This window comes from Chaetodon auriga, chromosome 8, assembly GCF_051107435.1.
Source record: "Chaetodon auriga isolate fChaAug3 chromosome 8, fChaAug3.hap1, whole genome shotgun sequence".
NCBI lineage: Eukaryota > Metazoa > Chordata > Actinopteri > Chaetodontiformes > Chaetodontidae > Chaetodon > Chaetodon auriga.
The window spans coordinates 4761938-4784447 of NC_135081.1; the positions used below are offsets into that span (position 1 = coordinate 4761938).

The 22510-nt window shown below is 43.4% G+C and overlaps 1 protein-coding gene across 2 annotated transcripts in view; it reads left to right on the forward strand.

Annotated features, from left to right (window-relative positions):
* The window catches only part of ano10a (anoctamin 10a), a 34048-nt gene extending 18169 nt beyond the window's left edge, over positions 1-15879 (forward strand). Inside the window, exons 13-15 of one of the 2 annotated variants that reach the window (XM_076737488.1) lie at positions 5006-5122; positions 8829-8845; positions 14515-14718. In XM_076737488.1, coding sequence (XP_076593603.1) covers positions 5006-5122; positions 8829-8845; positions 14515-14584 — 204 coding nt within the window. In that variant the 3' untranslated portion in view covers positions 14585-14718. Of the gene's footprint in view, positions 1-5005; positions 5123-8828; positions 8846-14514 lie in introns of both variants that reach the window. The other variant, XM_076737486.1, reaches the window with a different exon arrangement.
* The last annotated feature ends 6631 nt before the right edge of the window (positions 15880-22510 follow it).

The window sequence follows — 22510 nt, forward strand, 5'->3', positions numbered from 1 at the left end:
TGTCCTGCGTGTAGCGAGCGGGCTTGGAACTCAGTGCACCAGCCCTCTCGCTACAGGTATTAGTTTGTAGGGAAATCATGTTTGGGGCCTGTTTTTTGTTTATAACGTTAGATTAATGTTGGCGTAGGGTCAGTAGCATTCAGAGGAATCTCATTTTATAACATGAATAATTAATTTTGAGTGACATTTCCCTGTAGACTCCATGTAACCATAACAGAGGAATAATAGTTCTTTTATTAGCAATGAGAGGTCTACTGTCATTAAAGCTGCACAAAATAATTTTCTCTTTTTATTACACTATCACAAATAGCTATGTGTGATGTAACAGGTGTCACTCAGTGACAAACCCACTTCTGACTGTGCAGTTCCCCTGAGCTCTATGCAGCATTTTAGCATTTGGTTTTGGTTTTTGCTGCCTGACACTTAAATGCTTTGGTCTTCTCTCTGCTCTCATTTACCTCATTTTCAGCAGCTGTTTTCAGTGAAGAGAAATCCATTTTACGCTACCTACCCAGCAGTAAAGATCAAACAGTGGAAGTTAGCAGCTAGCTGGTGAACATAGTGAAGCATTTAACAGCTAAAGATCCAGATATTTCCCTTGTGCTGGTGGAGACTGCACGTGAGCTAAAAGGAAACATTGAAGGTACCAAGAAACCCAACAGCAAATTAATGCTAATGCTGCTCTATTTCAGTTGGATGTGTAAATAAGACACATTCAACATCAATTTTATTAGATAATGATATGCCAGTATTGTGTTTACAGCTTGTTCTGCTGACCACAAGGGGCCAAATAAAATCAGTTAATACAGTTTTAAGTGACACCTTATATATACTTCAGTTAAATGGGCATGGAAGTCGGCAGTGCAATAACCTATATAGTTTAGTACCCCTAATGGCATCACACAGTGAAGTCTTTGAGGATGAAAATCTTCTTAAAACCCTGCTGTAAAATTCTTGTTTTATATTTAAGGATCTTTATTTTCTGGTGTCCTCATGGCTGGCCTCTTCAGACACATCAGGGCAGGTTTGTAGGCGCTAGGATCAGTTCCATAATAGTAATGATAGTGATAAACTTTATTTGTAGGGCACCTTTCATACAGGAATTGCTGCTCAAAGTGCTTAACAAGAAAGACATCTCATGCACCAAGAATGGACATAAAAACAGATATGAATGTAAAATAAGATGAAGGATAAAACCCACTTGATAGCATAAGCAACAGTGATAACTCCACATTGTAATATGCCAGAGAGTCATAGCTTCAATGACATATTGTGCTCATGTCAGATCACACATGGAATGGCAGCATTAGTAGTTCCTCATCAGTTGGATTGATGGTGGATTGAAATGCTAATTTTCCAATTAACAGTGAAGGGGTGCCATGGTAACAGCATTAAGTGCTGAATACTGAAAAGTGGAAATAGCAGTTCGTCTTGATTTAAGACAGCCTTGTCAGCAGTGTAGCTGCAGATTATAGTCTTCAGTTTATGACACCAGCCAGGTCTGGGGATTATTATTCTCATTAGCAAAACTGTTAAAATAGCATTTAGGATGGTGCTAAGGGCTCCCGTTTGCATCAGTTGGAAGCTTTGTGTTTTGTCTAGAGGAGAGCTCAGCCGTTGAGAATGCACAGGAGGAGACATGGAGGGTCATATAGGTGAAGGACAAGATCAGTCAAGTTCCCTGATCCAGCCCAGTGTATGTCCTCAGTGTAAGCGATGACAATGAAAATACCTTTCAAACTGAGCATTTGAAGTTTGGTCACATCCATTATGTCAAGCAAAACAGAATTTATTGTCGGACCTTGGAAAGAACAACAACATTTCAGAAGTCACATTCTCCTCCCTCTCTTAAGAGGGTGTCCTCTCAGTCTCAGTCTAACCTTGTGCTGCTGAACACTCACAAATATAAATTAGACTTGAATAGCATTAGCAATCAGCTAAGAGCTGGAGTGTTTATTGTGCACTTTCAATCAATATGACAAGTCACTAAGATCAGGGATTTCTCTGCTTGTTAATTAGTGAGGCTGCTGTGCTGACTGGAATGACAAAACTTCTTCGTCTGTGCTTCTCTCAGCCAGAAATGCTGCACTTGTCCTGTAAAATTCTTCGTTTAAACTGCAAAGACTAGACCTTTATTCATTAGCAGGGCTCTAAATCTCTTGTTACTAGGTCTTCTTGGAAACAAATTGAGGCACGCTAATTGTTTCCACAAAACCATCATCTATTGTTACCTGTACACAAAAATAATGTAACGTTTCTGGCTAAAACAAGAAGAGAGAAGGATCACTGGACCGCTCATGTGGATCCGTTTAGTAAAATTAAAAGTGGAATTATGATCTGTGACTTGAAAGAATGGTTTCTACATTTACATGAAAATACTTGGTGGAAGCTAATATTAACAGCAGCGTTTGCGAGGATTGCAATGCTAACCTGAAAAGAACAGACCTGAACATGTTGCCCCAAGAAGCTCATAATCATTTGTCTTATCAAAATCACTTAGTTTAATAAGCCTGAAACCCAATTCTGTGGACCAGTCTGCCCTCTTATCTGCTCCCAGTCTTGCACCATTTGTCCCATCTCCTGTAGCATACATGAGTCCATTACTATGATGAGGAAAAGGGTACTGAATCAAAGGAGGTGATGGCAGTTGGCCATCCTGCAGATGGACTGGCACAGTTGTGTGCGTGTGTGTGCGTGCATACACCCGTGCACGTGTGGCACGCCGCTTTACTCTAAGTAAGTATTTGTCTTCCTTGTGTGTGTGGTGGCCAGTTGAGAACTGTGTTTGCTCAGCATACGTGTAAGTGAGTGTGTGCAGTCATCTTCATGGGAAAACGCACTCCCTGCTGATTCAGATGTGTGCAGGTCAGCTGTTTCTGATAACCAGAGCTCTGACAGAGGAGGGAAGCTGGGAACTGACAGCAACATGTCTCCCCAGAGAAGACATTTCAGAATCAGTATAGGAAAGGCAGGATGCAGTGGAGCATACTGCAGAGGATGGTTTATTGTGATATCTTGACTCTAAGAAGTCATTTGGAATATTCACAATGGGACAGTGACATGTTTTTCATTATGTTGGCTCATCAGTCAGCACATTTGATTGGATATAAGACGGTTCTTATGATATTTACATCATGTCTTAAACTGTGACACAGCAGTGTTTGCATTATAATGGATTTCACAAATAAAACATGAAACACCACTTTTGCTTAAAAGAAAGGTAGAAAGGATTAATGAGCCCCGGTGATCAGATGTCTCTCACAAAGACAAGAAGACAGCTGAGTTAGAACAAACCAGTCTGATGTGTGTAGAGGTGTGTGTGGCTATTTAGTAGGAGCCTTGTGTCATTAGCATGTGATTTAATGAAGGTAAGCACAGTGGTGTCACTGCCTTCTGGTGCAGCACTATCGAGATAGAGATGGCTGCAGGGATTTAATAACTGAAGAAGAAACTTTTCAGAGCTTTGCTTTGACCACAGTAAAGTTATTTTTTATGCTGATTCACATCCGCTGGTTGGCGGGTGTTAAATTAAAATGGCTTATTTACATTTGAAGCTTTATTGCTGTTGATTTGCTCCAAGTATGTAGTTTGCTCTGTGCTCAACGGATGTGGTTCTGAGACGTTTATTGTCAGTGCAACGTCAATTTCTGCCAAACTACGAAAAACTTGCTTTGCACTGGTCATTGTGGTGCCACGAAAATATGGCCCAAAGTCGTTTTTATAAACAGCTCATTTGTTGAAGGCCAAATTAAATGCAAAAAGCCCCAAAACAAGCAAGAGAAGATGGCTGTAATTCAGACATAGAGCATCACCACTGAATAATGTGTCTAAAGTCTACAAGTCACAGACATCAGCAGACAGCCACTGACATTGACCTCATATTAAATATGCACTTTAACCTCATTGTCATTGTTTCATTTCAAATCTGTGTGGGAGTACACAGCCAACACATTCTGCTGTGTTTAACCAGACTGCTTTATTTCATGTCCTCATTCAGCTTTAAAGACATCTGTACGGAGACTGTCCGTCTGTCCCTGGCGTTCCCCTTCTCCTCTTTTGTCCTCTCTGATTTTACAGCACATGAAGGACACCATCCCATAAAAGGATAAGATAATCTTTTATTAATCCCACAGCAGGGAAATTTGCAGTGTTATGGCAGCAGTGGGGGTAGGCCAATAGTAAGTAGGATCTCAGCTTTCGTGTGTGTGGTCTACTGGGAGCAGTGTTAATTAGAATGTGTGACAACAGCATGAAGGAAGTGTCCTGCATGGGGGTGGGACATGTTCCCCATCAGAGATGATAGTTTAGCCATCATTCTCCTTTGTCCCACCACCTCTGCTGGGTTGAAGGGGCAGACAGAGCGAGCCGCTGCCAAGCAGACCCTCCAGAGAAGATGGCTGGTGCCACCACAGAGTCAATAATCATTCTCAGTAATGCCCTCTGCTCTCCAAAAGACCTGAATCTGCTCAGGTATTTCTTATATAGTGCCTTTGTGTTGTCCGTCCAGTTATTATTATATTATTCAGGTTAACACACGGGCACCATAAGATTCCACCATCTCAATGTCCATTCCCTGGATGTTCACTGGTGTAGGAGGAGAGAGTTTGCACCTGTGGGAGTTCGCCACAATCAGAGAACTTTTGCAGGTAGCATGTGTTAAGTCTGCAATGTAGAGAGTTAAGAGGAAGGGAACCAGGACTGTTCCCTGTGGGACCCTTGTGCTGCAGACAACCATGTTAGACTCACAGTTCCTATAACCTCACATACTGTGATCAGTTGGTGAGGTCGTCCATGATCCATGCTGTGGGGTGGTGGTCCACTTCTGGGCACTCCAGCTTGCCCCTAAGAAGTGTGGATTGTATGGTATTGAAACACAAATTGTTGTTGATCTCGCTTTCAAACCATGTTTTCACTACTGTACTTTAAAAACAGGATGCAAATAAAAGCTGAAAAGAACTGAGTCTAAAACATGTTAATCCCTGTGTTTGTTATTCTGTGATTTCAGCATGGGCTGCTGGCCTTTAAGTTCATCCTGACCTTCCTCATCCCAGATGTTCCCAAACACATCCAGATCAAACTGGCCCGCCTGGAGTTTGAGTCACTGGAGGCCCTCAAGAAAAAGGTAAAACTACATAATCTGACTACATAGTGTCTGTATGGACGGAGGCAAGCCTCCAGAGAAAGTCATTCTGCAGTAACTCTGAACACTTCATCTATTCAACAAGACTAATACATTCTTATGAGTGGTCTCTGGACGCAACATACGCATAGCACCGATATCAAGTCAGTACATCTTTGGCGACTGTCAATAAAACATAAGCAGATGTGGACAGACATAGACAAAGATAGAGATAGACAAGCAAGTGTTTCTATGTTAGTTTGTGAGGATACACTTGCAGTGATGAAAAGGCTGATATCAAGAGTCATTGCAGCTCAAAACCTGATAAACTGGATGAGCTGCAAGGACGAATTCGCTTGGATAAAGTCAGCGCGCTTTGGCGGAGTTTGGATGCCCAACAAGCAGCTTTCACAAAGACCTTATTGTGACAGAGACAGTGTTATGCAGACAGGTTTTGTTGTGAGCGAGCTAATGGCTAAGAAGCTGAAGCCTCATTCAGAAGGAGAATTTGTGAAGGAGTGCCTTGTTGCTGCTGCAGAGCTGCTAACAGCAGACGAAGTGTTTGTCTGGAAGGGGAAGGAAAGCCTGATGTGGAAACTCAGTCACAGAAAGCGTCTGTGTGATTTGGCTGACTCTCTCAAAGCCTCAGCTCTGCTCAAGACTGACTGAAAAAAAAACAGCTGAATGGCATCATCATCACGACTACTACTCATCCTCCCCTATCCTGTAATGGTGAATAGTTAAGTGAGTAGAAGATGGACTGATCTCCAAGCATAAAGTTAAGGATGAAACATCCTCTTCAACATTTTAAGCAAGAGAAGCGTGTCATTATTGTTTTGTACAATTTTAAATTTGAGCTCTCAGATAACTTCTACCAAAGTCTCCGACCTTAATTAGCTTGTTAGGGCTATGACTTGTTCCCAAACATTGTTAAGAAAGACCAAGTGATGCAAATCTTAAAGCTTTGTAAATACTTTAACTCCTCAAACCTTGTCCCAACAATCATCAGCCATGGGTTCCTCTAAGCAGCTGCGTTGCACTCTGAACATTAGAATAATTGATGCCCACAAAGCGGGAGAAGGCAATCTGAAGACAGCAAAGCGTTTCAGGTAGTTCTTCCCTCAGCACGTAATGTAATGAAGAAATGGCAGTTAACAGGAAGGGTGAAGGTCGAGTTGAGGTCTGGAAGACCAAGGAAACTTTCAGAGAGAAGTGCTCATTGGATTACTGGAAGTCAGAACTCCTATTTGACTGCAAAAGACCTTCAGGAAGATTTTGCAGACTCTGAGTGGGGGTGCACTGTTCTACCGTGCAGCAAATACGACCTTCATGGAAGAATCCTCAGAAGAAAACCTTTCTGTGTCGTCTAGCGGACTGATGAAGTTAAAACTTTTTGGCCGCAGTGAGCAAAGCTATGTTTGGAGAAAAAAGGCAGAATTTTCAGACAAGAACACCTCTCCACCTAATAAGCATGGCGCTGGATCCATCATGCTTTGGGCTTGTGTTTCAGGCAGTGGCATGGGGAACATTTCACCTCAGAAATCCACTTTGGATTTCCTCAAGAGATGCAGGCTGAAGGTTTGGTCACAGTCACCTGACCTAAACTTCATCAAAAATGTTTTCAGGCATTCAAAGGCTGAAATGTCGCATATTATAACCTCAAAATCTTGTTGCCATAACGCGGAGGCTTCCATTATATGTCAGGAGTTATAGCTGCTGTTTTGTTTACTTTCAGGTTCCTAGTTAGCATAATCAGCACATTTGTTGTGCTTTGTAGCATTCTTTGTCTTAGTGAAAGCTAGATCCTGTTTACTGTAAACTGTGCTGAACAGCGTCAGCAAGAAACACGAAGAAGTGCCTGGGAAAAAATCTGATGAGAACCTTAAATAAATCTGAATATCCATCATTTAAAGTCAATGAAAACCAAAAACAATGACCCCTAGGCATGTTATATTAATTACAATTAAAAGAACGATTACGAACAGTTAAACTCCCATGTTCACACAGACACATACCCTGAAATACAGTGACGGTGCTCAGCCTCTGATGGACAGCAGTAGGACATGTGGACTGCATCAACTGCGCTGCTCCAAAAAGCTCATCAGTATTAACACTGTGCATATGTGTGTGTGCATACGTACATGTGTGTGTGGCCTTGCTTGCCTCATCAGCATTATTATGCAGCCCTGATCACTTAATGACCGAAAGGCTTCTTCCTCACCCTGCTGCCTCTGGACCTTTGCTTAGTCAACATCTTGACAGATAAACTTTTCCAAGTGTGAGTTGGAAAAGTTTCTAGTTTCACTCGATACGTGCAGCTTTAAAACATCTGCACATCATTTTGTGAAGAATATATGAATCATGTCGTGAGTTCTCTTCATCACGCTCTCATTAATCCAAGCTGAAGTTCATCATCAACATACCAAAAACACTTTGCTTACTTCAAAGGAAGAAGTAATGTTGTATTTTTCTGCTGAAATCCAGCTCTATGCCTGTATTGTCTTATTGTCTTCCTATTTTTCTGGGGTCAGGTTGTTTCTGGGCTGCTACCTTTGGACACTGGGTGTGTAGCACCCAGCCAAAAACAGCGAGAAGGTGAGGTCAGGAGTAAAAAAACAGCAACCAGGCTGACGCTGTAATCTGTGTGGTCCGTGTCTGAAGCGCCACTAAGTTCTCCCGTCTGGACAGAAAAACAGCTGATTTTGCTGGGGCCTTGTTGACTGCTGTCTGTAACTCCACAGATTACTAGGCATAGTAATCACGTTGTCGTCATGACATAATTAACGTCTGCTGCTGTGCCACACTCACTGGCTAATTAGAGCCAGTAATCCAACTATTAGCATAGCTGTTTGTTCATCACACAATCAATGCCATTAACACATGATTAACAGATTATTTGATAAAATATTTGCACGAAACTCACGATGCTGTCTGTGATGCTGCAGGTGGTACTCTGCGCCGTGTGTGTTCTGCGGTCAGGAGCCGTGCACAAACTGAAACCAACAGTTCCTGCAGAGTATACCTTTAATTAGATTTTACCTTTCGAACAACTTACATTATCACACACACACACACACACACACACACACACACACATTTTGTTGGCTGTAATAGCTCCCTAGCCAAGCAACCAGCACACAACGGAGACCGAGTGTATATGTCCATTACAACATGCTGGTCCATAGCTTCCCATTTAGCATTCACAATGGGCTCTTGAAGCCTGTCCCAGACCACTTTACTGAAGACAAATGATGTGCCTTATGTTAATAGTATTGATATGGCTCCACAGTAAAGCATTAGCTTGCTCGGCACCGCAGCCATTTGTTTGATGTGGACTGTCGGGGCTGAGTGCCTCTCTGATGAGCTGTTAGTCTTTTGGTTCATCATTTCTCTCCCCTGGTTTTCGGTCAGACTTCTGCCGCTGCGCAATATTTAGCCATTTGACAGGTTTGACTCTTCACAGATTCCACACAGGTAGTAGATGATTTCAGGAATCTTTATCACTGAAGATCATGGGTTCACATTGTTACAGGTAATAAGAAATGTGTCCATCTGTGGGATAAAACTGCAGCTTGGATGCAGCACAGTGTTCGTCTCCCGTCCTGCGCAGGCCACAGTCATGTTAAAATGCTTGTCTTTTGTTTCCTGTTGCATCAGCCAGTTTTGTTTGGCTTGACCTGTGTTGTTCTGTGGTCTCTTGGTTCTGCAGAGACAGCTCCATGGAGGGTGAGTAGCTCTGGGTTGTGAGTTTGATGATGCTGGTTTGTAGACTGGGGTGATATTATTAAAGGGCTTGTGTGTCATAGATATTGACATCATTACTTTATGTTGCTGACTACTCATCTAATATCCTAACTCCATTGGTTTGGATGTGAATCTGTGATCTAACATGGGTTCTGTTTGAGAGTTGGGATATTTAGCAAGATCGCCTTCTCCACAGCCATAATTGAGACTAAAACGAGTTATTCCTCATCACACCTGACCTCATGTATGACCTTCTCAACATTAAATATATATGCTTGGGTTCAATGTTTTCCTTTTTGTCTGCCTGGTCTATCATCCCTGTTTGTAGTCTGTTTGACCTCAGACAGACAGAAAAGCATTCAGAGTGAGCTGGAGCCAAGTTCAGGTTAGTTAGACTGCTACTTAAAGCAAAGCATTAAAAAATGAAAGTAGACTGACATACATTTTAGATGGTTGGAGAACAGTTATACATACTGTGTTTGGGCTGTTTTGATTGTGATTTCAATTTAGTGGTGTTAAGATTAATTTAGCTGTAAAAAGCATTGGTGCACATACGCATAATGAAGACATGTGGCACAAGTGCACACTGCATATAGGACGTCAAGCATTAACACAGGAGTGATTAACTGAGCTCAGGGTTAGTGGGCCTCATGCAAGAATCACAGATTCGTTCTTGTAAGAGAATTTGTGGCGTTCACAAATTTTATCATGTTTAGAATTTTTCTTCCGTATGAAACTTGTGTGGTTCAGATAACAACAAATCCCACGAACACACCCGAACAATCAGTGAATGTATCCTAATGACAAGGATTGTGTGTGTATCAAAGCCGAATTTATCTTAGTCCTCTGTGCCATAGAGCTCCATTTGTTGACTATAAGGAAGCACTACAGGTAGAGGTCAGGAATAATGAGCACATGAATGGAAATGACAGCATTAATGTGCATTAGTTTGTCAGATTGCAGTGACTGAAGTGGTCCACAGTCCAAAGACACGCAGGTTAATTAGCAAGTCTAAATTAGCCATAAGTGTGAATGTGAGCTTGAATGGTTGTCTGTCTCCATGTGTCAGCCCTGTGATTGACCAGGGTATAACCAGCCTCTCACCCAGTGTCAGCTGGGATGGACTCCAGCTCCCTGCAGCCCTCCAAAGGATAAGCTGGCATGGATGGATGAATGGATGGATGGACAATGTCTGAATTGCAGTAGTGTGACAGACAAATAGATCGGCTTGATGGATGCAGCCACAAGTCAAGAGCTGTTTAACACACATCAAGTATGGATCCACCTGAAACTACAAGAGTGTTGCAGGATTTAATGATGCTGTGAGCTATAAGTATCTCTTAATTACATTTGAAAATGAGACTGGAGTGTTTGATTCAAATGCAACAAGCTGCCCTTTCCTCCATGTCATTCTATAGAATATTAATGTAGCTACATAAAGGGTCCACCAACATGCAGCCGCAGACAGTCACAGGAGGGTGTGTAGCATAAAGTGGAGAGAGAAACTTGTGGAGAGATCTCAGGTTCCCACAGGAGACACTCGATCAGACAGACAAGTGACTTTCTTGGCTGCGATTCACATGCTGCAAGTCACCTTCCTCTGCACTGCCATCTGAGCAGATCAATCACAGCACAACAGCACAAGATCATTTCATACCTTAACCCTGACTTCATTAGACAGAGAAGCGGCAGATACAGCCGAGAGCTTTCCGTGTGATGTCACGGCAGTGGACACGTGGAAAGATGGCCATCGTATCTTCTGAAAATATCACACATTGTACACATGCCTGCATGTCCAACGTAAAGTGCACAGAGATCAGTGCTATAGGAGTGAGAGTCGATTAGTTTCTGTCAGGGGGAACAAAGCTGTTGCTCAAGTCATCTCTAGTAATAACTGCGAGCAGGGGCGAGGTGTGTGAAGCTGTCTGTGTTGCAGCCGAGGATGGAAGGGTGCAAGAAGTGACGGCCAGAGGCTTGAATGTCTCAGCAGCTGTGAGTGAAAGGTTTAAGAAGAGAGTTGTGGCTTGTGGCAGGTAGACTTGTGCTGGGCTGTGTTTGTGGTCAGATGCGTTGACAGCTGATGAGTAGCTCTCTGGTTTTTGAAACGTTCGTCTGGAGGAAGTTATTGACCCATCTGAGGGGTGGGGCTTATTGTGTGCAATGCTTCCCCAGAGCTTTCTTCAAGTTGTTCCTCTTATTTTGTTCAGGTTTATTCAGAATGTCTGCCTCTAGCACCAACCTAACAAACCATAGCCTCGGACTTCCAGTGATCTGAACCTTTAAGAAGCTTGTAGGTCTTGGACGTGGCTATGTGTTACATTACCCTTCAGTAAGTTCCTGCAGTGGAAATGGGCTGTTAGAGTGCTTATAGTGCCGGTCCTGGATTGCTGCTGTGAGACTGTTAAGAATTGTCTTCAGTATTCATGTCACCTTGGGCTTTCAGAGATTATAATGGGAATTTTTCACTACTTTCTGACATTTAATAGACCAAACAAATAATTGATGAATTGGGAAAATGATCAGCAGATTAATTGAGAATGAAAGTGATTGAAAGTTAACGTCCCCAGTGCAGACTTGGACGAGTCGTTCCAGTTCAGCGGTGTAAGGCTGCAGATCCACTTGTTTAATAACCACACAGTCACATAGACAAGCAGCTGCAGCATGAACACAGTTACACTTTGGGTGTTACTGGAGGATTCCACTAGAGGGCACACCAGAGAGATCAGAAAATTTTGGTATTTGCATGATGTAAACAAAAACCATGGCAACACATGAGGAGGTTTTTATGGCCTTGGTCTGTTAGCTTGTCTTTAAAACTTTGTGGGTGCCTCCTGTCCCTCAGTGCTCATACAGCTCCATGACTATTGGACAGATTGTAGCTGTTAATTAACAGATCTGACAAGTAATCAGTGAGGAGTTGTGACACACACACACAGGCCTGACAGAGGACCTCTTTCCTTGTCCAGGCTGGAGCCTTACTAATGCTGACACAGAGGACTGTAACCCCAGCGGACCCACACAGAGAGTTTAATAAGCCCAGACCTACACTAGATGGATGACTTTCTGTGCGTAAACAGATCTGCATATGTGCATGTTTAAGCTTTGTGTGTGTGTGTGTGTGTGTGTCGGTGTGTGTGTGTGTGTCGTTGTGTAGGTGTGTCGGTGTGGAGACACCGGACTCTGGTGTGGAGGATGAACATGGTCATTTAAATTCTTTTCTTTGTGTGTAGGTGTTTGTTTCATACCCAGGTGGGGTGAGATCCCCATGGGTCTAGACTGCTTCTTAAGACATAAGAGTTGGTTTTAGGGTTAGGCTTAGAATTAGGTTTAGATTACAGGTAGGGTAAGGGGCTAGAGAAGGCAATATGTCAATGGAGTGTCCCCACTGGGATAGTGATACATACCGTGTGTGTGTGTGTGTGTGTGTGTGTGTGTGAGATAGATGACATGAGGCTGTGCAAACCTCTGCTTCCTCTCCTCTCTGATCAGCCCTGACATGTCAGGACAGTAAACAGGACATGTTGAGCAGAGAGTGTCTCTGGCTGCACAGACGAGCCTCTGAGGAGAGCAGGGTGAGCGTGAGGTATGATCCAGAACAAGCCGTGAGGTTACTGAAAGAATACCACACAAAGACGGAGCTACAGGTTTTCCTCCTCTCCCAGCCGCATCCTGGGCTAGAACTGATCATGGCTTCCATTATTGACTGATTCATTGGTCCTGTAAATTGTGAGAAAACTACAAAAAAAATGCTCATCGCAATTTCTCAGATCCCAAGATGCCATCTTAAACCTGGTTGAACCAGCAAGTGGTTTCTCAACTGGTGTCTTATTAAATCATTCAAAATATGTGACAGTTAATCAACTGATTGTTTCAGTACGTGTTACCAGTATTCAAAACATCAGTGATGCTTGTTCACTTTAGCAGACTAAACTCCATGCTTCATCTGAAGGTACTACACCCCATGAAGCCAGCAGGAATTGATTTTTTCTCTGCTGCCGTGCTGAAGCCACTGCTCAGCCAGTGTGTTCACCTAAAACTCCACCAAGTCGTTTTTGTCAGTGAGATATCCAGTTAGAGGAGTTACTGGTTCATCTCCGCTCCTGTGCTGTCTTTCTTGTTTGCAAACTCCTCTGCTAAAAATCACTAAAGACAGAGTGTAAATAGAGGCTGTAGACATCCTGTTCATCCTCTGGAGGAAGGATCCGGTCTTTGTGCCTGTTATTGAAAGGATTTAATTGCCCCTTTATCTTCCTCGGGGAGTCACTTTGTGTTTAACCCCACTGCTGCCCCTGAAGAATCAGCTCTGAGGCTAAACGGCTGCCTCAGCACAAACCTCCCGTGGATCAGTCTGTGGGACAGAAACTTAATAACATCCAATTTGCCTGCTTTGCGTCCAGCTAGAAGCTTGATTAAAAAGTAAGTGTGCCAAGATCAGCATCTAGGGAAGAGCGACGTCTTCAAAGTCATGGACTGTGATTTATTAAAGAGCAACCCAGAGCTGTTGGGGAAGCGTCATCGTGGCCAACTGGAACCGAAAACTGTCTGTGCAGTCACATCTTTAGTTTTACACTAAGAGTCTCTCTGCTCCTGTCTGACCTCGTGGAAAAATCCCAGCAGGCTGACTTCTGGTGTTTGGACAGCTGTGAAAAGATCCGACCTGTGTTCCAGGATCAGGTTTTTGCTTACAGTGTAAGTCAAGCCCACATCGATGGCATGGAGCTCCGCTCTCCTGCTCCCGATGACCCATGATCCCCACTGAGATTTGTGCTGTCAGCAGAGCGCTATAGGCCATACCTGCCTGCCACACCTGTGTGTCTCTGTACGATCCAGAGATCCAGTCCAGAGACCCTGACAGACTCCCTCTGCCAGAGACTGTCCAGACCCTGCAGCCTGCTGCAGAGCTGCCGTGCTGCTCACATGTAATGCTATTTTAAAACCTCTGCTCCCTTCACTGCTCAGGACTTAATGTCATTTCGGGAAACAGAAAGAGACACTCTGCCTCTGGGCGACTTATGAAACAGGTAACGGCAGCCAAAGAAGAGGTGTTTACATGAGCACTGTTCATGTCTCAAAGGCTGTGCACAGTCGACCCCTGAGGAGACTGCAAAGAAAACTCGTTATTTCGAATATGTATTATGGATTTCTCCACCTGTCTTTACTTGTCAAGTATACCTCAACATTTGGACCCCAGAAGCAGTGTCTCTGTGACTGTGAAAAGAAAAAGTCAAACCAGGACATCAGCCTGAACTGTGGTGGATGTCTGATCCCAGTCATTCACTTAATGCAGTGTGATTATTAATGACACAAACGAGGGCCCACAACTACAGAAAGATGAAGAAAATTGTAATAAACCACAGTAATCCTTTAAGGCTATGAAGACAAACAGCCAAGCCGTCGGTGTTGTCCTGTAAATAGTGCAAGGACACACACAGACTCCCCCCTCGGGTGCTCGCACATTATCACATACAGCCAGAAGGTTGGTGGGAAGGTGGGTTTCTGCTTCTTCTTCCAGTAAAATGCACAGCTAACAAAGCAGGATGGATGCCAAATGCTCTCACCTCCTTTGAATAAATCACACACAGACACACACACACACACACACCTTTCAGCAGTGAAACAATTCCACATGAATTTGTTGCTGTGTGTTTCAGAAAATGCTTGAAGCCTCGGAGCTCGGTAAGATCGTCCAATGAGGAGGAGAGGAGAGCCTACAGATACTGATGGACCGCCGCTTCGCACAGCTTTAACAGACTGCTGTTTACACTCATTCACTTGTATGTATTTCGACAAAACCAAGTTATTTTTGCAGTTTGTTTGTGCTATTTATCTCATCGGCCCCTTCAGCGGTGCAGTATTTTCACTGCATCGCTGAAGGGGCCGAGTTTCTGGTAGAAATGGCGTAAACAGTGATCGAATGGCACTCCTTTAGATACATAGCTGTGTGCCAGATGTTTTATGTTGGTCTGTAAATGAGATGCACTGTACTGAGGTTTTGTTTTGGGGTGGTGTACACATGGGGGGATCAGTAGGTTAAATTTGGTAAAAGCCAGGTGTTCAAATCACAGAGGAATGCTGTATTATGACATATTATACTGTAACAAATATTGATTTTATATCCACGACTGTTGATTAAAGTTCTGTTATGTATGTTCTGTTCTTCAGCCACTGAAGTCACTTTGGCTCGGGTGTAATCAGTACTGTGTTTTGGGATTATGTTTATTTGAAAGTTTGTCCATCTATTAATGAGTTATAACCCTGCAGGATGCTGGTGTATGCACAGTTTCACCAAAGCCTCCATCGAATAACTTTCAGTATTAAGCTGCTTGTAATCTGACAAAATATTCTTAGTTTGAGTTGAGCTCTACAAATATTCAAGTGAATAACGGCCATAAAGGTTTAATTCTCATAACACCTAACTGTAAAATCGAATCACTACTGAATACTAAATCAACTCCAATGAAAACATCATGTCACTCAAATCAGTGTTGAAAACATGAGCTTGAACAGTGATGCTAAGAAAAGCACTAAAGCCTGAGTGGAATCGATTGGATTGCTGTCCTATCAGGTTACGCTCTGTCAGTCATGTGGACACTTGAGTTTTCTCTCTGAATTTGTGAGTTTTTCACAAAGCAACCCATGAAGGCGCCCTTTGGGAACTGAAAGTGAAAGGTTCAATTTCATCCACTTAGTGGTTTCATTTTCTTTCTTTTTTTTTTTTTTACTTCCATCCATGAGACCATGACAGATTTTGTTGGCTGTCTTTATCTTAGCATGTGACCATCTTATAGTATCAGTTAGTAATTATATCAGTCTGTTACTTGAAGTCCAACCATGCACTCCAAACACCCCTTGGTGCCTTGAAATGCAATACCTATCTGAACATTAGTTTTCTACGCTCTGCACACACAGTCCTCTGGTATGCACCTGATGTATTGAAACTGTTATGGAGAATAAAGTAGATGGAAACTTTCGAGGCTCCCTGCATCTTAAATAAACGTATGAAGAAGGAAATGAAACGTGTGTCCGGCTGTGTGTTTGCGGTGTTGGTGAAACGTGTCGTAACGCCGTCAGTCAAAGCACTCGTAGGTTCTGGATGGAACTCTTCAGGGTTTGTTTGAGGAAATAAAGTTCATAGAAAGATCAACTCTGAATAAACCTCAGTGTGCCATCTGCTCTGGAAGCTGCTGGGTTATTTGAGTGGCAAGCAGTAAAACCTCCTAAGTGTCATGTAGCATGTTAATCACCAGCGACTGCTTTTCAACACCTTCAGTGAGCTGGATCGCAGCCTCGTCTCTGACCCACACGGCTGAGTCTGTGTCTTAATCACACTGCCAGGCTGAATTTAGTGCCTTAAATCGGCAGGCTCGCCTAGTGAAGCAATCTGTTGCCCAACTCTGTAGTTCCCCTCAGCTCTATGTGGCATTTCAGTGTCCTTCAGCTCATTGTTCAGCTCAGCTGCTCCCACACCATCGTTTCCAGCAGCAGCACGAAAAAGCTCAAAAATCCCACAGTCCGCTACCTGATCAGGTAGTGTAACTAACTCTCTGCTACAGGTGTGCACATCTCAGTCTGACCCCACTGCTTCTTCAAAGTCAGAGTCTACTCCACATGCTATCCTTAATCCTTCAGACTTTCACAACAGGAAAGGTCAAGCATTATTCAGCGTGAAAAATCGGATCAGCTGAAAAAATCTGGTGACAGAAACGTTCCCTGACATCGTGCTATTACTTGGTTAAGATGCACTGGGAGTGATTCTGAGGTCGCCTTGGATGAGCATGACCTTTTCAGGATGGATAGAAATACCAGAGGAGGAGGTGCGACCATTTGTACTAGAGCTTGTTTTACTGGTGCTGTTCTTAATGCAGTCACAGTAGAAAAAGGCTTTGAGCATTTGGCTCTGAAAGTGTGTATCACACAAAATGATTTTGTTGTTGTGACTGGAGTGTAGAGACGCCCTCCTGCTTCCTCCTCAGCTGTTGATGAGATAACTGATCCTCTAGCAGCTCATAGAAAAACTCAGAGATTTTGGGTGATTTTAACTTAAATTGGCCGAGTTCTGTCTCGAAGTTTGTAGCAATATGAATCTTTCACAGATAATTACTGACCCTACCAGGCCAAACGTAGAACCATCTCAGACTGACTTAATTTTAAGAAACAGAAAAGAATAAATGACTGACTGAAGAGTGTTTGAGCTCAGTTGTAGTGATCACTGTCCAAAAGCTTGCATTAGACATACCATTATGAACAAACAAGCTCCACATATGGTGATTCAGCCAGAGAGGTCTGTGCAGCTTTTAAAAAGCATTTTGCTCCTGCTGGCAACCTGTTCAGAGAAACCTGACTGGACCCCTTCTGTCCACACTACTGATCGTGAAGCCCAGATAATGCCAAGGTCTCGTTTTACCTTCCAGCTGTTCTCTTCTGCTGGCATGGCCAAAGCATTACTGGCTATAGATTTAAAGAAGTCCGTTGGCCAGGATGAACTCCATCCCTGCATTTTAAAGCATGCTGAACCAATTATAGTCAGCTACATGACACATATGTTTAACCTTTCAGCTTTAACCGGTACAGTAAGGTCTGGAAGACTGCTTATGTAACTCCTTTACATAGAGGCAGTGGAACAGCTGAATTTAACCACTACAGGCCTATTTCAAAGTGCTACAATCTTTAGTAAATAATCATCTTCAATCATTCCTCTCAGCACAATCTATTCTAAGTGTTCAGCAGTCAGTTTCAGAGAAAAGCACAGCACTGTCACTGCTGCCACTCTTACTTGAAATGACATGTTTGTAGCTTTGGACAGAAGGAAACACTGTGCAGCTCTTTGACCTTTCAATGGCATCTGATATGGTGATTTTCACTTTTCTCTGGGAATTTGACGAGCTGACCCATTGCAAACCCAAACTGTGGAAAGATAACTGTTGGTGAAGTGAAACTGGAAAAAAATCTACTGAAAAACTTAATGGCCCTTAGTGGACCCTAATGAACGAGGATTAGCTGCTGATGGGAGTCGACCCTGAGCTGGACAATAACCGTGCAGGTAAGACAACTTTTAAATGTATTTGATCGTTGCACTGATTCATGGCTAAAGGCAGTGGCGTTGCTCGGGTCTCTTGGGGCTCCAAGCAAGAAATCCCTGGGGCCCCACCCCACCCGTGCACACCGCAAAAATTTGGTTTTTGCACACATTAATGCACAATTTCTGCGACATTTGAGATGAATACTGAAAAAATAGATTAAAGAAATAGATTAGTGGTTCTCAAAGTGATGTCCAGGAACCAACAGAGGTCCCTGAAAGCCCAGGCCTATCAATAATCGATGTTGTAAATAAGTGGCTGGGGCCCCCCCAGTGGCTGGGGGCTCCAAGCAACTGCCTGGCTTGCCTGTCTGCAAGCCCCGCCCCTGGCTAAAGGTGGACAGTTCACACCCAAGGATGATGATAATGATAGTGTCTTGATTTGAAAACACTGTTATTTTGATTATGAAGACGTCCAATTTTGCATGGATGAACGAAGTCTGACTGTTTTAACCTACACCCTAATTTGTTGTAGTCAGTCACCACACAGCATGTATTTGACATGTTGGTATTTTCATGACATTGAAATGCTCTTTCAATGCACATGCAGTCTCATGTGCACGCCCTGCCTCCAGGGTGAAACTACAAAGATACTGTTTTATCTGTACTGTTGATCTTACTTGTGTGTTGGTGGCTTAGTGATACATATAGTATAGTTTTAGTTAGTATATGGGTACTTTACTTGGATTGTTGCTTATCTATTCCGAAATATCTAATGTTATGAGAGATATTTACATTTTTAAATTTGCCTTAACTTTTTCCCCATAAGTGGTCTAAACTACATCATGAAAGTCCTGCAGGAGGTGGTCTCCCTGAAGTAAGCAAGATCTCTCTGTCTACGACATCACAGCTTCCAGTGAAAAACTGAGGCAAACAGCACGTCCAGGGATGTAATCTGAGGTAAACGCCTGTATTTGATTTGTGGAATAGATTTTGGCACCTTTTTAGGCTGACAGAAATATGGATGAGCTATGAGGCAGTCATCTTGAAGTTCTGGAACTTCAGGCAAAGTGTTAAAAGGAAAAAAAGAAGCTCCTGAAAATACTAGGAGTAAGAGACACATCTGAGATCGTACCTCAGCTTAGATCAGCTTTACTAAACTAACTTAAAGCTTTTCAAGTCTCAAAGAGTTCAATATTGAGCTCAAAGTTGATGTGAAGACTCCACAGTTCAAACTGAAGTGTTAGTGAGTAAAGGGATGTTGATATAGCAATAAATAAATACACTGTTGCTCACTGACACACAATTAGAGACATATAGTGACTAACTATGTCAACAATGTCACTGCTTCACTGTGTGCAACTGCATCAGCAGTTGCACACAGTGAAAGTATCTAATAAGTAAATGATGATATCTTAAACACCATTTCACATGCAATTAAAAAACAATACATAACATACTTACAAAAATATACACAGAAACACAATACAAATGTTAGTTACATATGGTAACTCCACATTCTATGACTATACGCTTAGCCTTCAAGAGCTGCCAGTATGGGGTTTACCCCAACATGTATGGCAGTTGTGGAGATTTTCTTTCCTGCTACTATACGATGTACAGTTGCCTCTCTCGGGTCCCCATACGCAGTGTTTAACACTGTCAGGACCTGAGTTTTGCTCCCAAAAGCTAGTATTTTCTTTAGCTAATACCGGTGGAGAGGTGGACCAAAGTCCTAGAGGACTGCGCCTATACACATAGAATCTGGAGTTACAGTACATAACTAAAGTTAGATTTCGTATCAGCTTTGCCTTCTAAGAGCTGTCGCTCTGGGTTAAGGGTGAAGCTGATGTAGTCAGTATCCACTATGACACCAAAGTCCACAAGCAGATAACATATACCAGTTCATAGCCTTGTAAATGTGACGTGTAATAAGATAGGGAGGCACTGGCTGTGCACAGGATAACCATGTCAGCTCTGTGTGGAAAATAGGGGCTGAGTGACATTACACTCCCTTCACACAGCACTGCTGCTGCAAATGGGTGAGACATTGATTATGTATCGTGATGTTCCCCTTGCAGCCCATCAGTCTGTGATGGTGGGATTAGAGGGGCATGGCATGTGCATAAACGCACCAGATCTGCCAATGCATTATCTGCTGTTGACCTTTTAGTGGAAGGTGGAGGACTGGGTCTTCCAACTGCGACAGTACATCTCTGCACCATGGGAGATGCCGCAGTTTTCCCAGCAGCAGGTGCACCGTGCTTGGGAATCAAGACATACTCATGTGTTCTGCTGCCACCATAAAGACCACTAGATTCTCCTCCTGAATGTGTGGAGGTAAGAAATCAGGGAAACCTGGGGAAACGGGTAAAGGAGAGCTCTGCACCACGCCCGGTGAGAGACAGCATCCACTCCCAGTGCAGGTTTGGTTTGTGCATTCATGAAGAACCACAGTGCACATTGTGCATTCTCTGGAGAGGTGAACAGATCCCCCTTGGCCTTCTGAAACCTGTCCAACATCTGAAGTGTGGGACTCAGTTTCCACTTGGGAGGGACCTCTGCCATAAACCCAGTCTGCAGCACAGCATCTGTGTGACCACAGTTGGAGGCTCTTGGCTACCTCCAGTAGGATGAGCACACATCGTCCTGATGGTTGATGTATACCACCACTGTCATGTTGTCTGTCCTTACTACAACATGTCTGTTTTTCAGAGGCAGAGCGAAGTATTTAAACACTTTCAGTAGTGTGGACAGCCCCAGGCAGTTTATGTGGAGCGATGAAGGATTCTCCCATCTTTTCCCCACCACATGAGACTCACACATCCCACCCCAGCTGGAGAGAGAGACATCTGTGTTCACTGATCATTCCCAGAACAGAAGCAGAGAATTCCTGACAGTTTATGGTGAAACCCAGTGTTTGTAGATGCTCTATGACTTCCACTGTCTGGAGTACAGCTTTCTCCAGGGAGGGGGTCATAAGGGTTGTCTTAGTAGAGCAAAACCCTGATCTCGTTCCTTCATAATGGCTCCAATGCTGTTTCCATACACTTGTGGAAAGGGTGCAGACCTGAAGAATAGCTGAATGGTAGCTGATTGTACTGGTATTGTACGTCTTAGAAGGAGAAACGCTGCAATTTTCTGAGCCTGGTAATGACAGGGATGTGGAAATATGCATCTCTTACGTCAATAGAAGTGAACCAGTTGCTGGGATGCATGCATTTCAGCACGTCTGAAAATTATGGAAAGGCTACTCCATAATGTACCTGTTGAACCGGCCTCATCCTACATGTTTTGGGAGATCTCTTTCTCCCCCTGAAGTTAAGCTAGCTCTGTCACTAGGGATGTTATCTCTGTCCAAAATGACATGAGTGTTTCCACCACATGGAGAAATGGGAGGGGGAGGCAAATGTGCAACCTTTTTAAATTAGACTTGACATCCACGAACTCATTGATAGCAGGCTTGCCACACTGAGCAGTGCTAACTGCAGAGCGTCTGTTGACACAATCTGGAGCATGCTCGTAGCTCTCTCCACCGTTCTCGTTCATCACCGCCCATGACAAGGCCGTCTCGAAAGGGCTGGTGCTTTGGTGTTTGGAACTCATGACAGTGACAAACAGGCAGGTGGTCTGCTGGCATTATGATGCCCTTCAGATCTTCTGCATTCTTGATTATGCCCAGCAAATCCTGGAAAAGTCCTTTGGTGACTGGCATACTGACACATTTGAAGGAGCTACTGCAGAGCTCCTTTGCAGACAGGCAGGTGGAGTTAGTGCTAGCCTGGCAGCGGGGGGGAAGGTCTGCTGGCAGGATATAGCCAATTTGACAGGTGGGGTACAAGCAGACCACATCAGAGCAACTGGACTTCTTCATCTTCACTTCTGTGCTTCACTTGTTGACTGCCTGACGCTGAAGAATATTTGGGAGCAGAGCTCAGGTCCTGTCAGTGTTGTATACTGTACCTGAGGGTCTGAGAGGTAACTGCACAGTGTACCGTGACCGGAAAGAAAATCTTCATGACTGCACATACGCACAGGGATAAACCAAAAGTGACAGCTCTTAGAGGGTGAAGCCTTTACAAAATAGAGCATACATTCAGCTAATAAATATATTGTCTGTACATCTGGGGGAACGAATTACTGTTTTTAGGCACTGCATGCTGCTTCAAAGAGCTTAATAGTTTTTTAAAGGTCAGTTAAAAAAACAAAAGAAACTGAATCTCATTCCTGCTGGTTGACAAATTTGGCCACCCTCAAGCAACAGACAAAGGGACTAAGCTAACATCAATGATGCCAACATGCTGATGTTAAACAGGTTTGTTAACCATGTTCACAATCTTAGTTTATCACGTAAACATGCTCACAGTTGCTAATTAGCAGTAAACACAAAGTACATCTGAGGCTGATGGCAATGTTGTTAGTTTTGCAGGCGTTCGGTTAAAATTTTGACCACATGATGGTGCTAAGTGAGGAGTTCAGGGATCACCAAGGCTATTAGGATTCATCCACACCGCTGACATGGCTAAAACTCAGTTACTTTACTTCGGTCATGGAGAATACGTTCAGCACTAGAGGCTCATTCGTCTCACCCAGATGGAGAAAAGCCAAAGAAAGACCCAAAAGACCACACA